Source organism: Eurytemora carolleeae, unplaced genomic scaffold (genome assembly GCF_000591075.1).
Source record: "Eurytemora carolleeae unplaced genomic scaffold, Eaff_2.0 scaffold442, whole genome shotgun sequence".
NCBI lineage: Eukaryota > Metazoa > Arthropoda > Copepoda > Calanoida > Temoridae > Eurytemora > Eurytemora carolleeae.
This window is the reverse complement of record NW_019396383.1, coordinates 46,577-60,284: the sequence shown is the minus strand read 5'-3', so window position 1 is coordinate 60,284 and position 13,708 is coordinate 46,577. Positions and strand designations below refer to the sequence as shown.

General features: G+C 31.5%; 1 protein-coding gene and 1 long non-coding RNA gene across 2 annotated transcripts; both read right to left on the bottom strand.

The window, feature by feature from the left end:
* Window positions 1–3,671: 3,671 nt before the first annotated feature.
* Window positions 3,672–8,278, bottom strand: LOC111702138 (uncharacterized). The gene is made up of 10 exons (XM_023473717.1): window positions 8,153–8,278; window positions 7,173–7,234; window positions 7,018–7,105; window positions 6,652–6,735; window positions 6,160–6,241; window positions 5,659–5,734; window positions 5,050–5,117; window positions 4,929–4,955; window positions 4,097–4,199; window positions 3,672–3,716 (listed from the first exon to the last, which is right to left on the bottom strand). The coding sequence occupies exons 3-10, from the start codon at window positions 7,094–7,096 to the stop codon at window positions 3,672–3,674; spliced, it is 564 nt and encodes a 187-aa protein (XP_023329485.1). The 5' UTR covers window positions 7,097–7,105; window positions 7,173–7,234; window positions 8,153–8,278.
* Window positions 8,279–8,355: 77 nt separating this feature from the next.
* On the bottom strand, window positions 8,356–11,235 carry LOC111702133 (uncharacterized). Its single transcript, XR_002765363.1, has 7 exons — window positions 11,056–11,235; window positions 10,954–11,003; window positions 10,571–10,658; window positions 10,397–10,438; window positions 10,104–10,176; window positions 9,625–9,686; window positions 8,356–9,237 (listed from the first exon to the last, which is right to left on the bottom strand). It is a non-coding gene; the product is annotated as an uncharacterized LOC111702133 (long non-coding RNA).
* Window positions 11,236–13,708: the final 2,473 nt, after the last annotated feature.

The window sequence follows — 13,708 nt, the reverse complement described above, 5'->3', positions numbered from 1 at the left end:
TAGAAGAATAGAGAGAAATTGAAACCAGTCATCCAAAGAATATCAATATAGTCAACATTGTGCACTACTTATAGCATGCTGAATTCTGTTTGTAAGGGGAAATATAGTAAATCTCTCCAACAGTATCCAAGACTGCAATCTATCATCAAAGCATTAGATGTAGATGTGAAAGAAGTCCATATTGGCTTGTTCGGAAAGCCTTGGTTATTATCGCCTATTTCGGACACACTAAGGTCATGACCTTGGTTCTGGAAAAAATCTGTTTTGGACAAGAAGGAGTTTATGTGGTTCATGAACGTGCCAAACAAAGATTGGACCAACAAAGTTCTAGGTTATATTCAATATAATCAATATTATGGTTTAAATTCATAATTTCCATTTTGTTTTTTTTTTGGAACCTTAACCTAACTCAAGTTCAGAAATTGACTGGGCAGCTATTGTCAAAATCTATGTGGAACAGATTGAATATAGATATACTGGCCGTGTTTTTTGGACAGGAAAGTTTTGACATCAAATAAACAGTGAACAATTTTGCCCAAGAATTTCAACTTCTGATAATTGATTAAATTTTTGTTGTTCTTGCAAAATAGCAAAGAATTTCAATTCTGACCTGGAAGAGGATTAAACTTTCCATTCATTCAGAAAATCATCAGCTACTGCTGCTGAAGACAATGGAGCCTCGGCTCAACAATTAACTAGTTCCTATGGCTGAAAATCTTTTTATATGTCTCAAAAATATATTTCAACTAGTAATTGTGCAGTGATGAATATGGCTTCTCTATTTAGTAACCCAGCTGCATCTACAGTTGAGAACTCTATAAATGTCAAAATTGTATCTTCTGAAACTACAGAGAATCCTGCTGATACTGAACTGGAGACATCTCTTGAATCTAAACCATCAGCATGGGAAGGCCGGATCTTCGGTTCAGCAAGAATCTGCCTTTTTTGGCATAGGAGGATCTTGCAAGATAACAAAAAATGATAATGATGTCATGATTCACTCCTTTAATGGAACCATTTATCTTTGAAAAATAACATTACTGAATCTATGTTAATTAGTATCTATATGACCTGATTGTGATAAAGTTTGCTATAGTAGTGAACCGAAAACTAGTTTTTCCAATTTTCAAAGCTTTGGGTCAGATGTTCAATAAAGAAGTAAGCAGAAAATATTTTGTTCCAACTTTAAAACTTCGGGAAAGATTTAAACTGAGGTAGAAAATTAAATATTTCAAAGGAAAAATCTGAAAGAAATGTAATCTAAGGGTAGTGAGGCAATGATCGAAAATTAAATATACAAATTTTCTAAACTCCAGGAAAATGGAAACCCTCACTACCCACACTACCCTCATTACCCTCTACCCTCACTGCCCTCACTACCCTTACTACCATCACTACCCTCACTACCTTCACTATCCTCACTAGGCAATTCTGAGTTCTGACCTGTTAAGAATAAAAAAGTTTTCTTCAATTTATTGGATTAAAAAAACAAAAAGTTATAAGTAAAGATAAAAATAATTTTTTTTATCTACACAAAGCTAGGTGGAGACACTTTCCTTAAGATTTATAATTAAATTTCTTTTCTCGTTGTTTTTCCAAATTTCATAGATAAAGGAAAGAGAAGCTACCAGTATGCCACCCAAGTAGATAAAGAATACAAGATAAAAGCTCTCCATATAAAGTGGTTCAGGTTCAGATTCCCCTTCAGCTATCCTCAGAGCTCTTCCCAAGTGCACTCTTTCTATCTGTAACATCAACCCTAAAAATGAGGGGTAAATATTTTATGTTTATATAGAAAGCAAGAGAATCTTTACTTTAATGTCTAATTGCAGGTAGGAATGTTTCTATTCCATTTGGACAGTATAAAATTCGTCTTGTTTTACCCAGTAATTTTCTTATCATAATTTGTACTTTTTACTGTCATCAGTCTCCCCCTAACCCTGCTAGCAACAACACATCTTTGTGACTCTCTCTCTCCTAGCCTGATACCAGCTGACCCAGCTAGCTGTTGCTATGGTGGGGAGTTTAAAACATAAACAATGAGAATTACACATAAACTCTTGGAGTTGTATAGGGAAGGAGTGGATCTAGGACTGGATATCAAGCTTAACCTGTGGACTAAAGATGGAGAAGAATTTTTCTCATTTTCTAGAGTTTCTCAACCCGTCAACAGGAGAAGGAGAAGAAACAGAGGTGTGATGTCAACTCTGAAGGAAGTGAGACTACCCCAGCAAGAATTGCAGTCTCCCCTGAAGGAAGTGCGGTCCCCTCTGGAGGAAGTGCAGTCACCCCTGAAGGAAGTGTGGTCCCCCCTGAAGGAAGTGCGGTCTCCCCTGAAGAAAGTGCAGTCCCCCCTGAAGGAAGTGCGTCCCCTCTGAAGGAAGTGCGTCCCCTCTGAAGGAAGTGCGGTCCCCCCTTAAGGAAGTTCGGTCCCCTCTGAAGGAAGTGCGGTCCCCCCTGAAGGAAGCTAGACAACCCTTGCGGGATGTGTCAAAGTCCCCATGTCAGGAAATCGGGCGCCCATGGAAGATTGTAAGGAACCCCGTGAATGAAGCTAGACCTCCTCTACTAGAAGATAGGAAAGCCAAGATGAAAAGAGCTAGATCTTCATCCATCACTTCCTCCCCTATTCCCCAGCTTGATTGGATATGTACACCATCAACACCTAACACCAATCTTCTTTCCAGGCCCAAGGTTACTAAGGAATCTGATCCTGAGTCAGCGCCTGAACCTGAACTTGATCCTGAGTCTGCGCCTGAACCTGAACCTGAACCTGAACCTGAGACTGAGTCTGTGCCTGAACCAGAACCTGATTCTGAGTCTGCCCCTGAACCTGAACCTGAGACTGAGTCTGCGCCTGAACCTGAACTTGAGACTGAAGCTGGTCCAGAATCTGAAACTGAACTTGAAATCGAACTAAAACCACCTGTGAACATTGCAAACCCAGTTTTTACTTTCTGTGAAGAAAAAGATTGTACAGTTTGCCCAGTTAGACACAACACAATTAGAGCATATGAAAAAGTAGACAACCAAATTAAATATCAGTTGGTTAATAACTACAGGAAGTTCTGTTGTTTCTCAGCAATGGATGACGGGGGAGTCAGCTGCGAAATATTGCACTGGCATTCAAAGTCTAATCTGTGTCTATCATATGAATCATTTATATAGAAAATAAATAATGTAGTTTTTCCATTTAAGAAAGTTGTAAACTTGTAATACAATTGTAATATCTTAATCTCTGCTACAAAATAAATATTTAGATCTAAAAAAAGTTTATAAAAAAATTAATATTAGATAAATCAAATAGGTTTGAAATAAGTCAGTATTAAATGAGAAAAATGTAAAGCAATATTGGAAAGAAATCAAAATTGTCTAATGACATAAACCTGTATCCTTTAGCGTAGTAATAAACCTCTGAATGGTTTCTAGAAAATCTCCATTTCTCTTATACATCCAACCTTGATTAGTCAAAGGTACAATAATACCCAATCCACCATGCCCAGTAGACAATGATAAAGTTATCTGAATAAGTTATATATTATTATATGAATGGATAGTACAGAAAATTGTGACACAGTATATACTTGATAAATGAAAATATCTAGAACTTGGAGTTTTCTTAAAATGCATTTTTTTAATATATGACCATCCCTGGTGTTACAACAAAATATTCAAGGCTTATAGCTTAAGAACTCATTACAGTTGATAAAAGTCATCTTAAAAATTGGTTTTTAAATTCCATTTTAATTGTCTAAAGCAGATTATTAAAAAATATAAAATCAATATTCAACAAATGAAAACAAAAGTAGATTTTAAGCTATTGAAAGGGAAAGCCACAAACTTAAATTTTCTAATTCCTATAAACTTGCAATCAAGTATCATAAAACTTTGATTTTTCAAACTTAAATTATATTAGATAAGGTTTCCATTAACAGGTTGCAAAAATTTGAGATTGTGACAAGCATACCAAAAATGTAAACAGATAATAAGCAAAACACCTTGGACAAAGTCAGTGCTTTGGATAACTTGTAAAAGATTCTGCATAAAAGATCCTGATTTTGGATATTCTTATTATTGCAGAATCAGAGGTACTTGCCTTTCCAGTTTTCAGCTGCTGTTGAAATATCAAGTGCTTCATTGTGTTCATATCAACAATAACACATCCTCCATTTTTGGTAATGGTATCTGCTCCTTCTCCACTAAGACCAAATAATATGTACGTGATTTTAACTGTATTCTTGATGAACTGTGCTGGAAAGAAATGGTATATTTGGATAACCCATGTATTGAATTTACATACACTTATCATGATCAATAGTAAACATTGAAAAATGTTTGCACTGTCAAGTATGACTATGTTTAAAAACTTTATACAAAACATTGATATTGATATAAATCATTTTCCAGAGGGGGGGAAATGATTGAATTATTACCCCCTCCCCCCCCAGGATTCTTTTACAGGGAATTGTCAATTGTATGTTAATGACCAGCTGGGGAGGTGGAAGGTAGAATTTGTGAAACCAAGATTTGGATTTTTATAATAAGAAAACGTGTTATTTATCTAAAAGGATATTCCTATTTGTCATTAGAAAATTTAGATGAGAAGGTCTTCTACATAGATTAATTAAAAATAACAGATAGTACACAAATATCGTCTTTTCAACATTTAGGGGTTTTTTTGTTCACAATAACCCTGAAGCAAGAAACCCAAAGGAATTACGCGCACATGCTGCGTTGAACGACAAGACAGACTGGTGCTACGATACTTTAAATCAAAAAAGGTTTTTATCCAAGACAAATGCAAAATTGTACAAAACTATTTTAATAATATTACAATATTCCAATATTTTTCATTTTGGGATTCTTGGGACCCTCCCCGCCTGGGGGGGGGGGAGTTATAATAACAATGTATAAATAACTTTTCTTACTTCCGGATCACATGTCGTCCTTGATATCTAAATTTAGAAAAATTAATCAGTTATATAATTAATCAATTTAAAAGCCAATAATTTCTAAACCCCAAATTCTAGAATTTTCGAATCGGATTACTTCAAGCTGTCAAGAAATCCCTTGTGAGATGCTTCCACATACTTTTGATAGCCTACATCAATGTACATCTGGAAAAAAGTAGAAAAAACATTATTTAAAAACATTATTTAAAAACTAAGTTTTCCCTTTTTAAACCAAACTAAGTACATTCCCATGGTTCTACTTAGTTCCCCAAGCAAATTTTAGGGAATATCGATCCAGGGCTTTGTGAATTATGATCAGGCAAACAGACAGACAGACAAACAGAGATGACTACTTTATATAATACCCACACTTAAACGATTTTACCGGAAAAATAAGAACATTTCCGTGATTCTCCTGAGGTTCTCAATCAAAATTTGAGGCAAATCGGTCGAGGGGTTCATGAGTCATGATCGGACAAACAAACAAACACACAAAGAGAGATTAAAACTTTTATATAAATAGAAATATATAAAGGACTTCCCATTAGTTTCATCACGCTGCCTAATGCAAATGTAGGGTGTAAAAAAATAAATTATTATAATTTGATATAAATTGGTGAGTTATGGACCTAAACAAGATGGAATAAAAATTGAAGAAAACGAACTCAGCTCATCTAACCCTGATTGGTCCAAGGTGAATTTTTACCTTTCTTTTTGACTGAGTAATGAATTGTTGTACCGAAGATATCTCAGGTTCGTGCTCGGCAGCCATTAGTTTTGCCCTAGTAGATTTATAGCTATATTGCTAATAGCAACTGATGGCAAGAGCAAATTTATTGTTGATTAATCTAAATCCATTTAACCCCCCCCCCCCCAATCTATATATTCTGCACATTTTTACCTGGATTTGTTTTTTATCATGAATACATATAAAATTAAGAAACTATTAAAAAAATTATAAATATTTTTATTCTTACCATATTCGCATATTCTACATTTAATGCCCTAGCGTTGATTTGTTATATATAGATTATAGATACCAGTGTTTGTGAATTGATATAAAAAACTACAATGTCTTGCAAGATATTTTTTTAACAAAACAATTAAATGTTGGACTAAATTCAGTGGAAAGGTAAATTTTTTAGTATGCTATGGATTCAGAAGCAGTGAGTAAGAAATAGATCAAAATCTTTAAAATATCATCAACCTTAGATCACATTGCCAAGAAACCATTATAAAAAATGTCCACAACAGCCAAAAAAACTGCAAGCACTGAATAAATCGCTTTCCTATAATATTAAGAACTGTTAGGATTGTTATCTAAACACGTTATCTGAAACAAAAAAAAATCGTCCTACCTTTGTGAATGAAACGACAAATAAAATAATAAAAACTTCTATTTAGTTTTTTTATTTAAAAAAGATTTTGTCTAAAACTGATTCTTTCGTTACGGGTCAGTTCATTGTTCAGAACAGTAAAAGATGAAAGGTACAAAAAATGAAATTGTTCTATTGAATCCCAAATCTTTCTCTCGGCACACATACACCCCTATGTGAAGTGTGGAATGTGTAGAGTACTACGAAAGAAAATACAGATATTTGAGAACAAGTTTAGATATTGATGATGAAGTTCATATTTATTGAAGAATATTCAATTTCCTGTCTTCTTTGTAAAATAAATGCTTATTCAAAATGCCTACCATTTCTCATCTTGACATGAAAGGGTTCCTGGAAGTAAGCTCCAAATGAATACAAACCCACATCAATTAGAGATATATTAGAATCTAAATGATTTTAAAAAACCCCAATCAATATAAAAGAATTCTGAAATTTTTTTTCTTCTTTTATTTGACTGATATTAATTGATGCAAAATGATTTCCGTCAAAGAATTATTTAAAAGCTAAAGTAAGGAAACAGCGGCATGAAATACATCTTCATATTTTCCAAGATTTATTTCATTTCTGAAAGTTAAGAACTTTTGAATAAATTGTTGGTGAGGATTTCAGAAGGATTACAGAAAAGCTATTTCAGATTTTAATTAAAGTTAGAATTGTATTATGCTTACCATAAGATAATAGGTTTTCATCAAGTACTACTAAAGAAAACATAATCAATATTGATCCTGCAGTAATACATATCACCATTATCCAAACCTTTACATTAAACAATCTTTATGTTACTCATTAAAATCTTGTCATATTCTATAAATATGAGTTGTACCTCAAAGCTGAAAGGTTGAATTATTTGAAAAAAATTCGTTTTCTTGAGAGGAAGAGGACAAGCTTAAAAAATACAAGATATTTTGATCACAAATTGTTTCTAAACAAATTATTTTTAATTTTTCATGTTACTTACATATCACATTTATATTTCATGAATCAAATGTATTAAAAATTTAAGAAAATCTTTAAAAAATGTAAAATACTCGTTTAAAGGGACTGTAAACGTAATTTCAAGTGACCCTACATACAAACGGTATGGATTAGATATATCCATGTTTTTGTTTATTTAATCTGTTTATTTTTATGTGTGGCTTCTCTGCAAAACTTGCTTGTAAGAAATAATGAATAAGTTGTAGTATTCTCTTACTACTAAAAATGTGCAATAAATTGGCAAACTTAAATTAGCAAACTTTGATAAGATCACACTTCAAGTTATATAACTTATATAGGATCAATTATCTTTGCAACCTGATAACATTGCACATCGGGTTATCTCCATCACTCGGAGCTAACCCTTACACAATTACTTATCTTTGCAACCTGGCAACATTATCCTCATCCATATCTTCATCTACATCTAAATCAGCTTCATTGATGTAAGCTGGATTCATCTTCTTCTAAGCAGCTTGTCCAGTTAGGTTCCCTCTGTATGCTGTATGTTCGCTGTATGTTGTACATTGTACAAGTCCCGGAACGATAGTGGCAGACTGACGTGTATAGTTACGTGTCTACTCTTCTAAGGTTCGGGTTGTACTGATCCTCTGGCATCCGATTGTATTCAAGGGACTGTTCATTCTTATTAAGAACAATCTAGGCTACAACAAAGTTTACAAAAATAAACATTTCCAAATCAGAAAATGAAGTTATCTTCCACATTTTTGATCAGATTAAACTTTCATTGTAAATCAGCCGTCTATCTTTGCCTGGAGGGTCACTTAAAGTTATGCTTACAGTCCCTTTAAGTAAGAGAAATATTACCTAAGGTTGTTCCTGAATTGGAGATGAGTATTATATTTACTTTATTGAAAAAATCTGTTTGATTTGGTCCATAGAATAGATATGTGTCAGATATATGAATATAAGCAAAGATTTCATCATCTAAATATTTTTTAATATTGCAGCTTGTTAATTGTTTATTGCATTTGTTTATCTTTTTTACCTTATCATCAAATTATGTTTTAATGGATAAATAAAATTTAAAATTACTGAGCAAGTGACTTTCAGGGGGTATAAATTTCTTTCACTGGATTTTGAGTCCTTGCTTTGAACAATTTTCAAGAATGTACACTAAATAAATGACTTTAAGCTTGAACCGGTTATTCAACTTTACAATTTGAATAGCATTTATAAATTTTTCACTCAAACCCATTTTAAGGAAATGCCATTGTTATCAAAATACTGCTTTTTTAATTATAAGTATTAAGTAAACAATTTAATACAGGGGAAATTAGCTCCAAACACTGACCCTAAGTGTAATTGCTGTTTGAAACTAATGTCCCCTGAAATGTTCAAGGATTGGAGAACTATCAGGTTTGAAACTAATGTCCCCTGAAATGTTTAAGGATTAGAGAACTATCAGTTTTGAAACTAATGCCCCCTGAAATGTTTAAGGATTAGAGAACTATCAGGTTTGAAACTAATGTCCCCTGAAATATTCAAGGATTAGAGAACTATCAGGTTTGAAACTAATGTCCCCTGAAATGTTCAAGGATTAGAGAACCATCAGGTTTGAAACTAATGTCCCCTGAAATGTTCAAGGATTAGAGAACTATCAGGTTTGAAACTAATGTCCCCTGAAATGTTCAAGGATTAGAGAACTATCAGGTTTGAAACTAATGTCCCCTGAAATGTTCAAGGATTAGAGAACTATCAATGTTAACTCAAACTTGCCAACAATATGTTTGCATCCCCCTGTAAAGTTGGAATCATAACCAAAAATACAACGATCTTCTACTTTCATCGTAAAGCTCAGACCAAAATGTTCAGCAAAAATATAAAAAGCTGAATAATCTGGTCCAGAAGGTATCACTTCTCCATTCTTATTTGTTCCATTGTATGAGGCCCTAAACAATTCATATTTTTATGTTAATCTAAAATGTGATATTTATGATATTTGAAAGTGGTTTGTTTCACACTTGTAAACGCAGGCCTTCACTTGGATCCTTCTTTTTTAACATTGCTCTGATTGAACAATTTTCATTCTGATTTTTAAATTAGCAATTTTTTTATATCTTTACCATTCAAAAACATTTTAGTTGAAAATATTGGTAAATCGTTAAGCAAGTGGTTAGACTTTTAACAATGTCAAATATTATATTAATTGAATTTAAGGACAATGATCATGTGTCATCTTTTCCATTGCTTTGTGATAATTTATTTTAGAACATTTATATATTAAAAATCAGACAGATAATATGAAACAAACCCTTGATATAAATATATATATATACCTGTAAAACCAGTAGATATCAAAGTGTTCCACACGAACATTAATACCCTCAAGATCTTTAACCTAATCAATACTTTTCTTAGCTTCAAAAATGGCTCTTTTTAAACCAGAATTTTTTTTCTCTCCATTTAATGTTCCGGGGAGGAACTACCACTTATTGGGCAATGCCTTGATTTGCAATGGTACCCTTGAAACCTTAATTATATATATCTAAAATATGGAAGAAATCGTCCTTTTTCTGATTCGAAAAGTTTTGATTATTGTGAGTTTCTCCTGTTGCTTCCTGTAAACAAGGAAAGCGCAAGTTACTTTCGAAGAGAAACAGCTTTAAGAAACAAGAACATTGATATATTATTCAAGCTTAATCAGACAAAGCTTTCAAGGGTACCGTAGTAAATCGGACATTTCCATCTTAGCATGGAGTATTACTTGAAAATACAGTCCCTCTAAATCTATGATATAAAAAATTCAATACATAACCTGGAGAGAATCAAATCTATCTCGTGGAACCCCCTTGAGCATACACAGATGCTTTATTTTAAGCCTTGTATTTCTAAATGAAATTAATCATTAACATACAAATAAACACATGACATATTGTAGAGGGATGACCAATATTTATTTTAAAACATATAGTTCTTATATTTACAAATAAGGGAGTGTGGTGAAATATTGTTACTACATTTTCAAACAATTTAATTAATTTCATCTTGTAAACTTGTATATTCTTATAGATTATAAAAAATCTATTAATATAAATAAGAATCCTATACCTAGTAGTTCTGTTATGCTTATGATTAAATATCCACATATTTCTAGATAAATATAAAAATATAGATAGTTAGTTAAAAATTAATAATTTTTACTTTAAAATCACTAATTATATTGTTTAACTGTTTTAAAGTTAAACAAAAAGGAAAAATAAGAAAATATAAAATATATTTGACCTGTATATTTGTCCACAACCAGGAAAATAAAGATTAAGAATACTTAAATCATCAGTTTTCTGAATCTCAAGACTAGACTTTGTCAGATCTATTAATGTATATATATATATATATATATATATATAGATGTTTCTTTAAATATAGTATTTTGCTTAAATTATTAAATTAAATATTTGTCAAAACATAATTTTTAATTTATTAACACAAAATAAAATATTATTTGCATTTTACTTAACAAAATAAAAACTATGAAAATGTGCAAATACAAATGTACAATCTTACATAATTTCTCAACAGAATTTGTTGTCCCGAGTAGACTTAATAATTCATATATATGTATACAATATTTTGATGAAATGATTTGTATGTTTATAATTTTAAACCTGTTACAACTGTAGATTCGGTTATTTTGATGAACACGCACTCTCTTTTTCTTAAAACAAAGTTTATTTTTTAAATTTTATTTTCATGAATGTATTATTTACCTTTTAGAAATACAAAACTTGTTTTCCAACTCTTCCTGAATTTTAAAATATTGTAAAATTCTTAAATTTGTAAAAATTCTAAAAATATTTCCTGTGGAGTCTTGAGATTAGTAATTATAAGATGACAGTCCTCCAGTCCTTCTCCATTCTTCAGAGTCATTGTTTCAATCTCATTTAATATTATCTAAAGGAGTTGAGTTTTTGCCACAAACTCTGCAATTTTCTAATCTCTATATCTTTGTAATCCAATGTCGTAGACCTTAGATATTTCAAACTATTATACGCATAGATAGAATAATCAAAGTTTGAAATATCAAAGGTTGCAAAGGTATTTAGATCCATTTCCATTTTATTGGTCATCTTGGTATCAATCTATATGTATATTGTCTGTCTGTTTGAATCTAAAGCACTTGCAAAATTTTTGCTTGAAAAAAATGTCGACATTTAATTCTTTTAAAGATTCACAATTTTACAAATTTTAAAGACAAATCCGCGATTATTTTGCACATTATGATGACAAATGTCAATTTGAAAAGCAACAGTTAAAAAATAAAATTCTCACTAGAAAAGAGGCGGGTTTTAAAAGCCTTGTTTTGTTAAAAAATATTTACTTGATAAGTTTTTAAATATAGCTAAATATAGCTAGTTTATGGAATAGTATTTACACCAACCTTAGCTTCTATCATTTCTTCAACTATCTCCTCATCCTGGAATATATTGTGTATTATTATTATCAATATATTAAGTAATTTAAAAGTTTTCCTATCATTAAATAAACTGATCATTTGTCACAAACTCTAAATATTTTTAAAATAGTGCCTTTATACAGGGTGGCCCTAAAAGAACTAATTTTAGAAGGGGTCATTTAAGTAACAATTTGTTAGTCGATGTTTCCGTTTGTCGTGAAACTATGTCGAATGTTCGAATGTTTACTTTAAACAATTAATAAATTTTATTAATATTATTCTGCCCAAATATATATTGCAGAAAGAAAAAAAAACAATCTTAGAAATTATGATAATGAATACTTTATTTTGGTATAATAAAAGAAACTGATAATTTGCCACAAACTCTAAATCTGTTTAACCCATGGTGCCTTTATAGAGTGCTTCTAAATTAGACTATTTGATATACAGGGTGTCCCACGAAACATGACAGTAGCAAGACAACTTAAAAGTCGTCTTTGAACTTGGAATTTATTCGCAAGATTTATTCTTTAACCTGACTTTTTTGTGCTGTCAATATTGCCGGAGATATTAAATTTTTTTTCAGATTTCAATTTTGTTATTTAAAACAAAATTGTCGAATTATGAACGAAATTATTTATAGCTCGCGTAACTTTAAAAGCACAAAAAAGGCAGACCACATTTAGGAAATGCCAGGAATAAGGATAATTTGTGATCATTATCTCCAGAATTTTACTCTTAAAATTAGCTTGACAAATGAATACAGCAAATTCAAAGACGACGTTTAAATTGTCTTGCTACTGGCATGTTTCGTGGGACACCCTGTAGCATAATAAATCGTCTAAAACATTGAAGGTTTACAAACATCAGGTTTCAAAGATACAAGGATAAAAAATAGAGTATAAGACAGGAAATTATTTCCTGTGAATAATTATTGGATGATAATGTTCCTCCCTGTTTAGTCCAGTTTCCAATAATTGACACAATACAAGGATGAGAAGGATGTATATAGTTCTCAAGGTAGGGTTGAAGCAACGCCAACTCATTTCTAAACAAAAATATAATTATTAGTGAATTTGTTTTATGCATAGATGTAAAGCGAATTCAGATTTTCTTCTGATATTAAATGGGACTGTAAACGTAATTTAAAGTGACCCTCCATGTAAAGAAGGGAATGGTCCCTTTAAACCTTTGACTGTTTAACGAGTAAAGAGAGCTGGGTTTTTTCATCTCTGGAAAAGTGCTGAATTCCTGTAAATTGCGGTGTGCAAGGTGTAAATATTTACTTTCGAAATTTAGGAAACCCCGCTTTTATACAGTGATGACAAGAAAACAATGAATTAGGAAGACGACATTACAGCAATAATTAAGTGTATTTTATAATGTTACAATGAAAATAGTTTTACTAGACAATTATAAACCGCTAATTTGGTGAAATTGGGCTGTTTACACTTCACAATTGTTATGTTTCTTTTTACTTCTAAAAGTCGTCTTCCTATTTCAAAGTTTTCTGGTTATCATAACTATAAGTACAGCTTGTAAGCAAAGTGTTCAAAAATTAAAGGTATTTTTGTAGATTAACCCTATCTCTGCTGGGGTACTTGACAACCAGGATATGCTAAATCCCATGTTTTATGTCCAAATATGACAAATGATACATCATTGGAAAGCTCTTGTGCTCTACTTTTAGAATCTGCAAAAAATTTTGCAAATTTGCAAAAATTGAATTTTTTATCGCAAAATCCAGTGTTATAGTAAAAATGTTTGCAAAAAAAAATTTGTCCAAAATATGAAAAATTATACATTTTTGAAAAGCCCATTTAAAATTTGCAAAAATGTTTGCAAAATTTCAAATAATCTGCTTTTTAATGAAGAAAAACTAAAAATGTGCAAATTTTCTTTGACAGGCTGTTTGCAAAAAATTTGCAATTTTTTTTTCGCAATCCGTTTCCTTATGTCATAGGCTT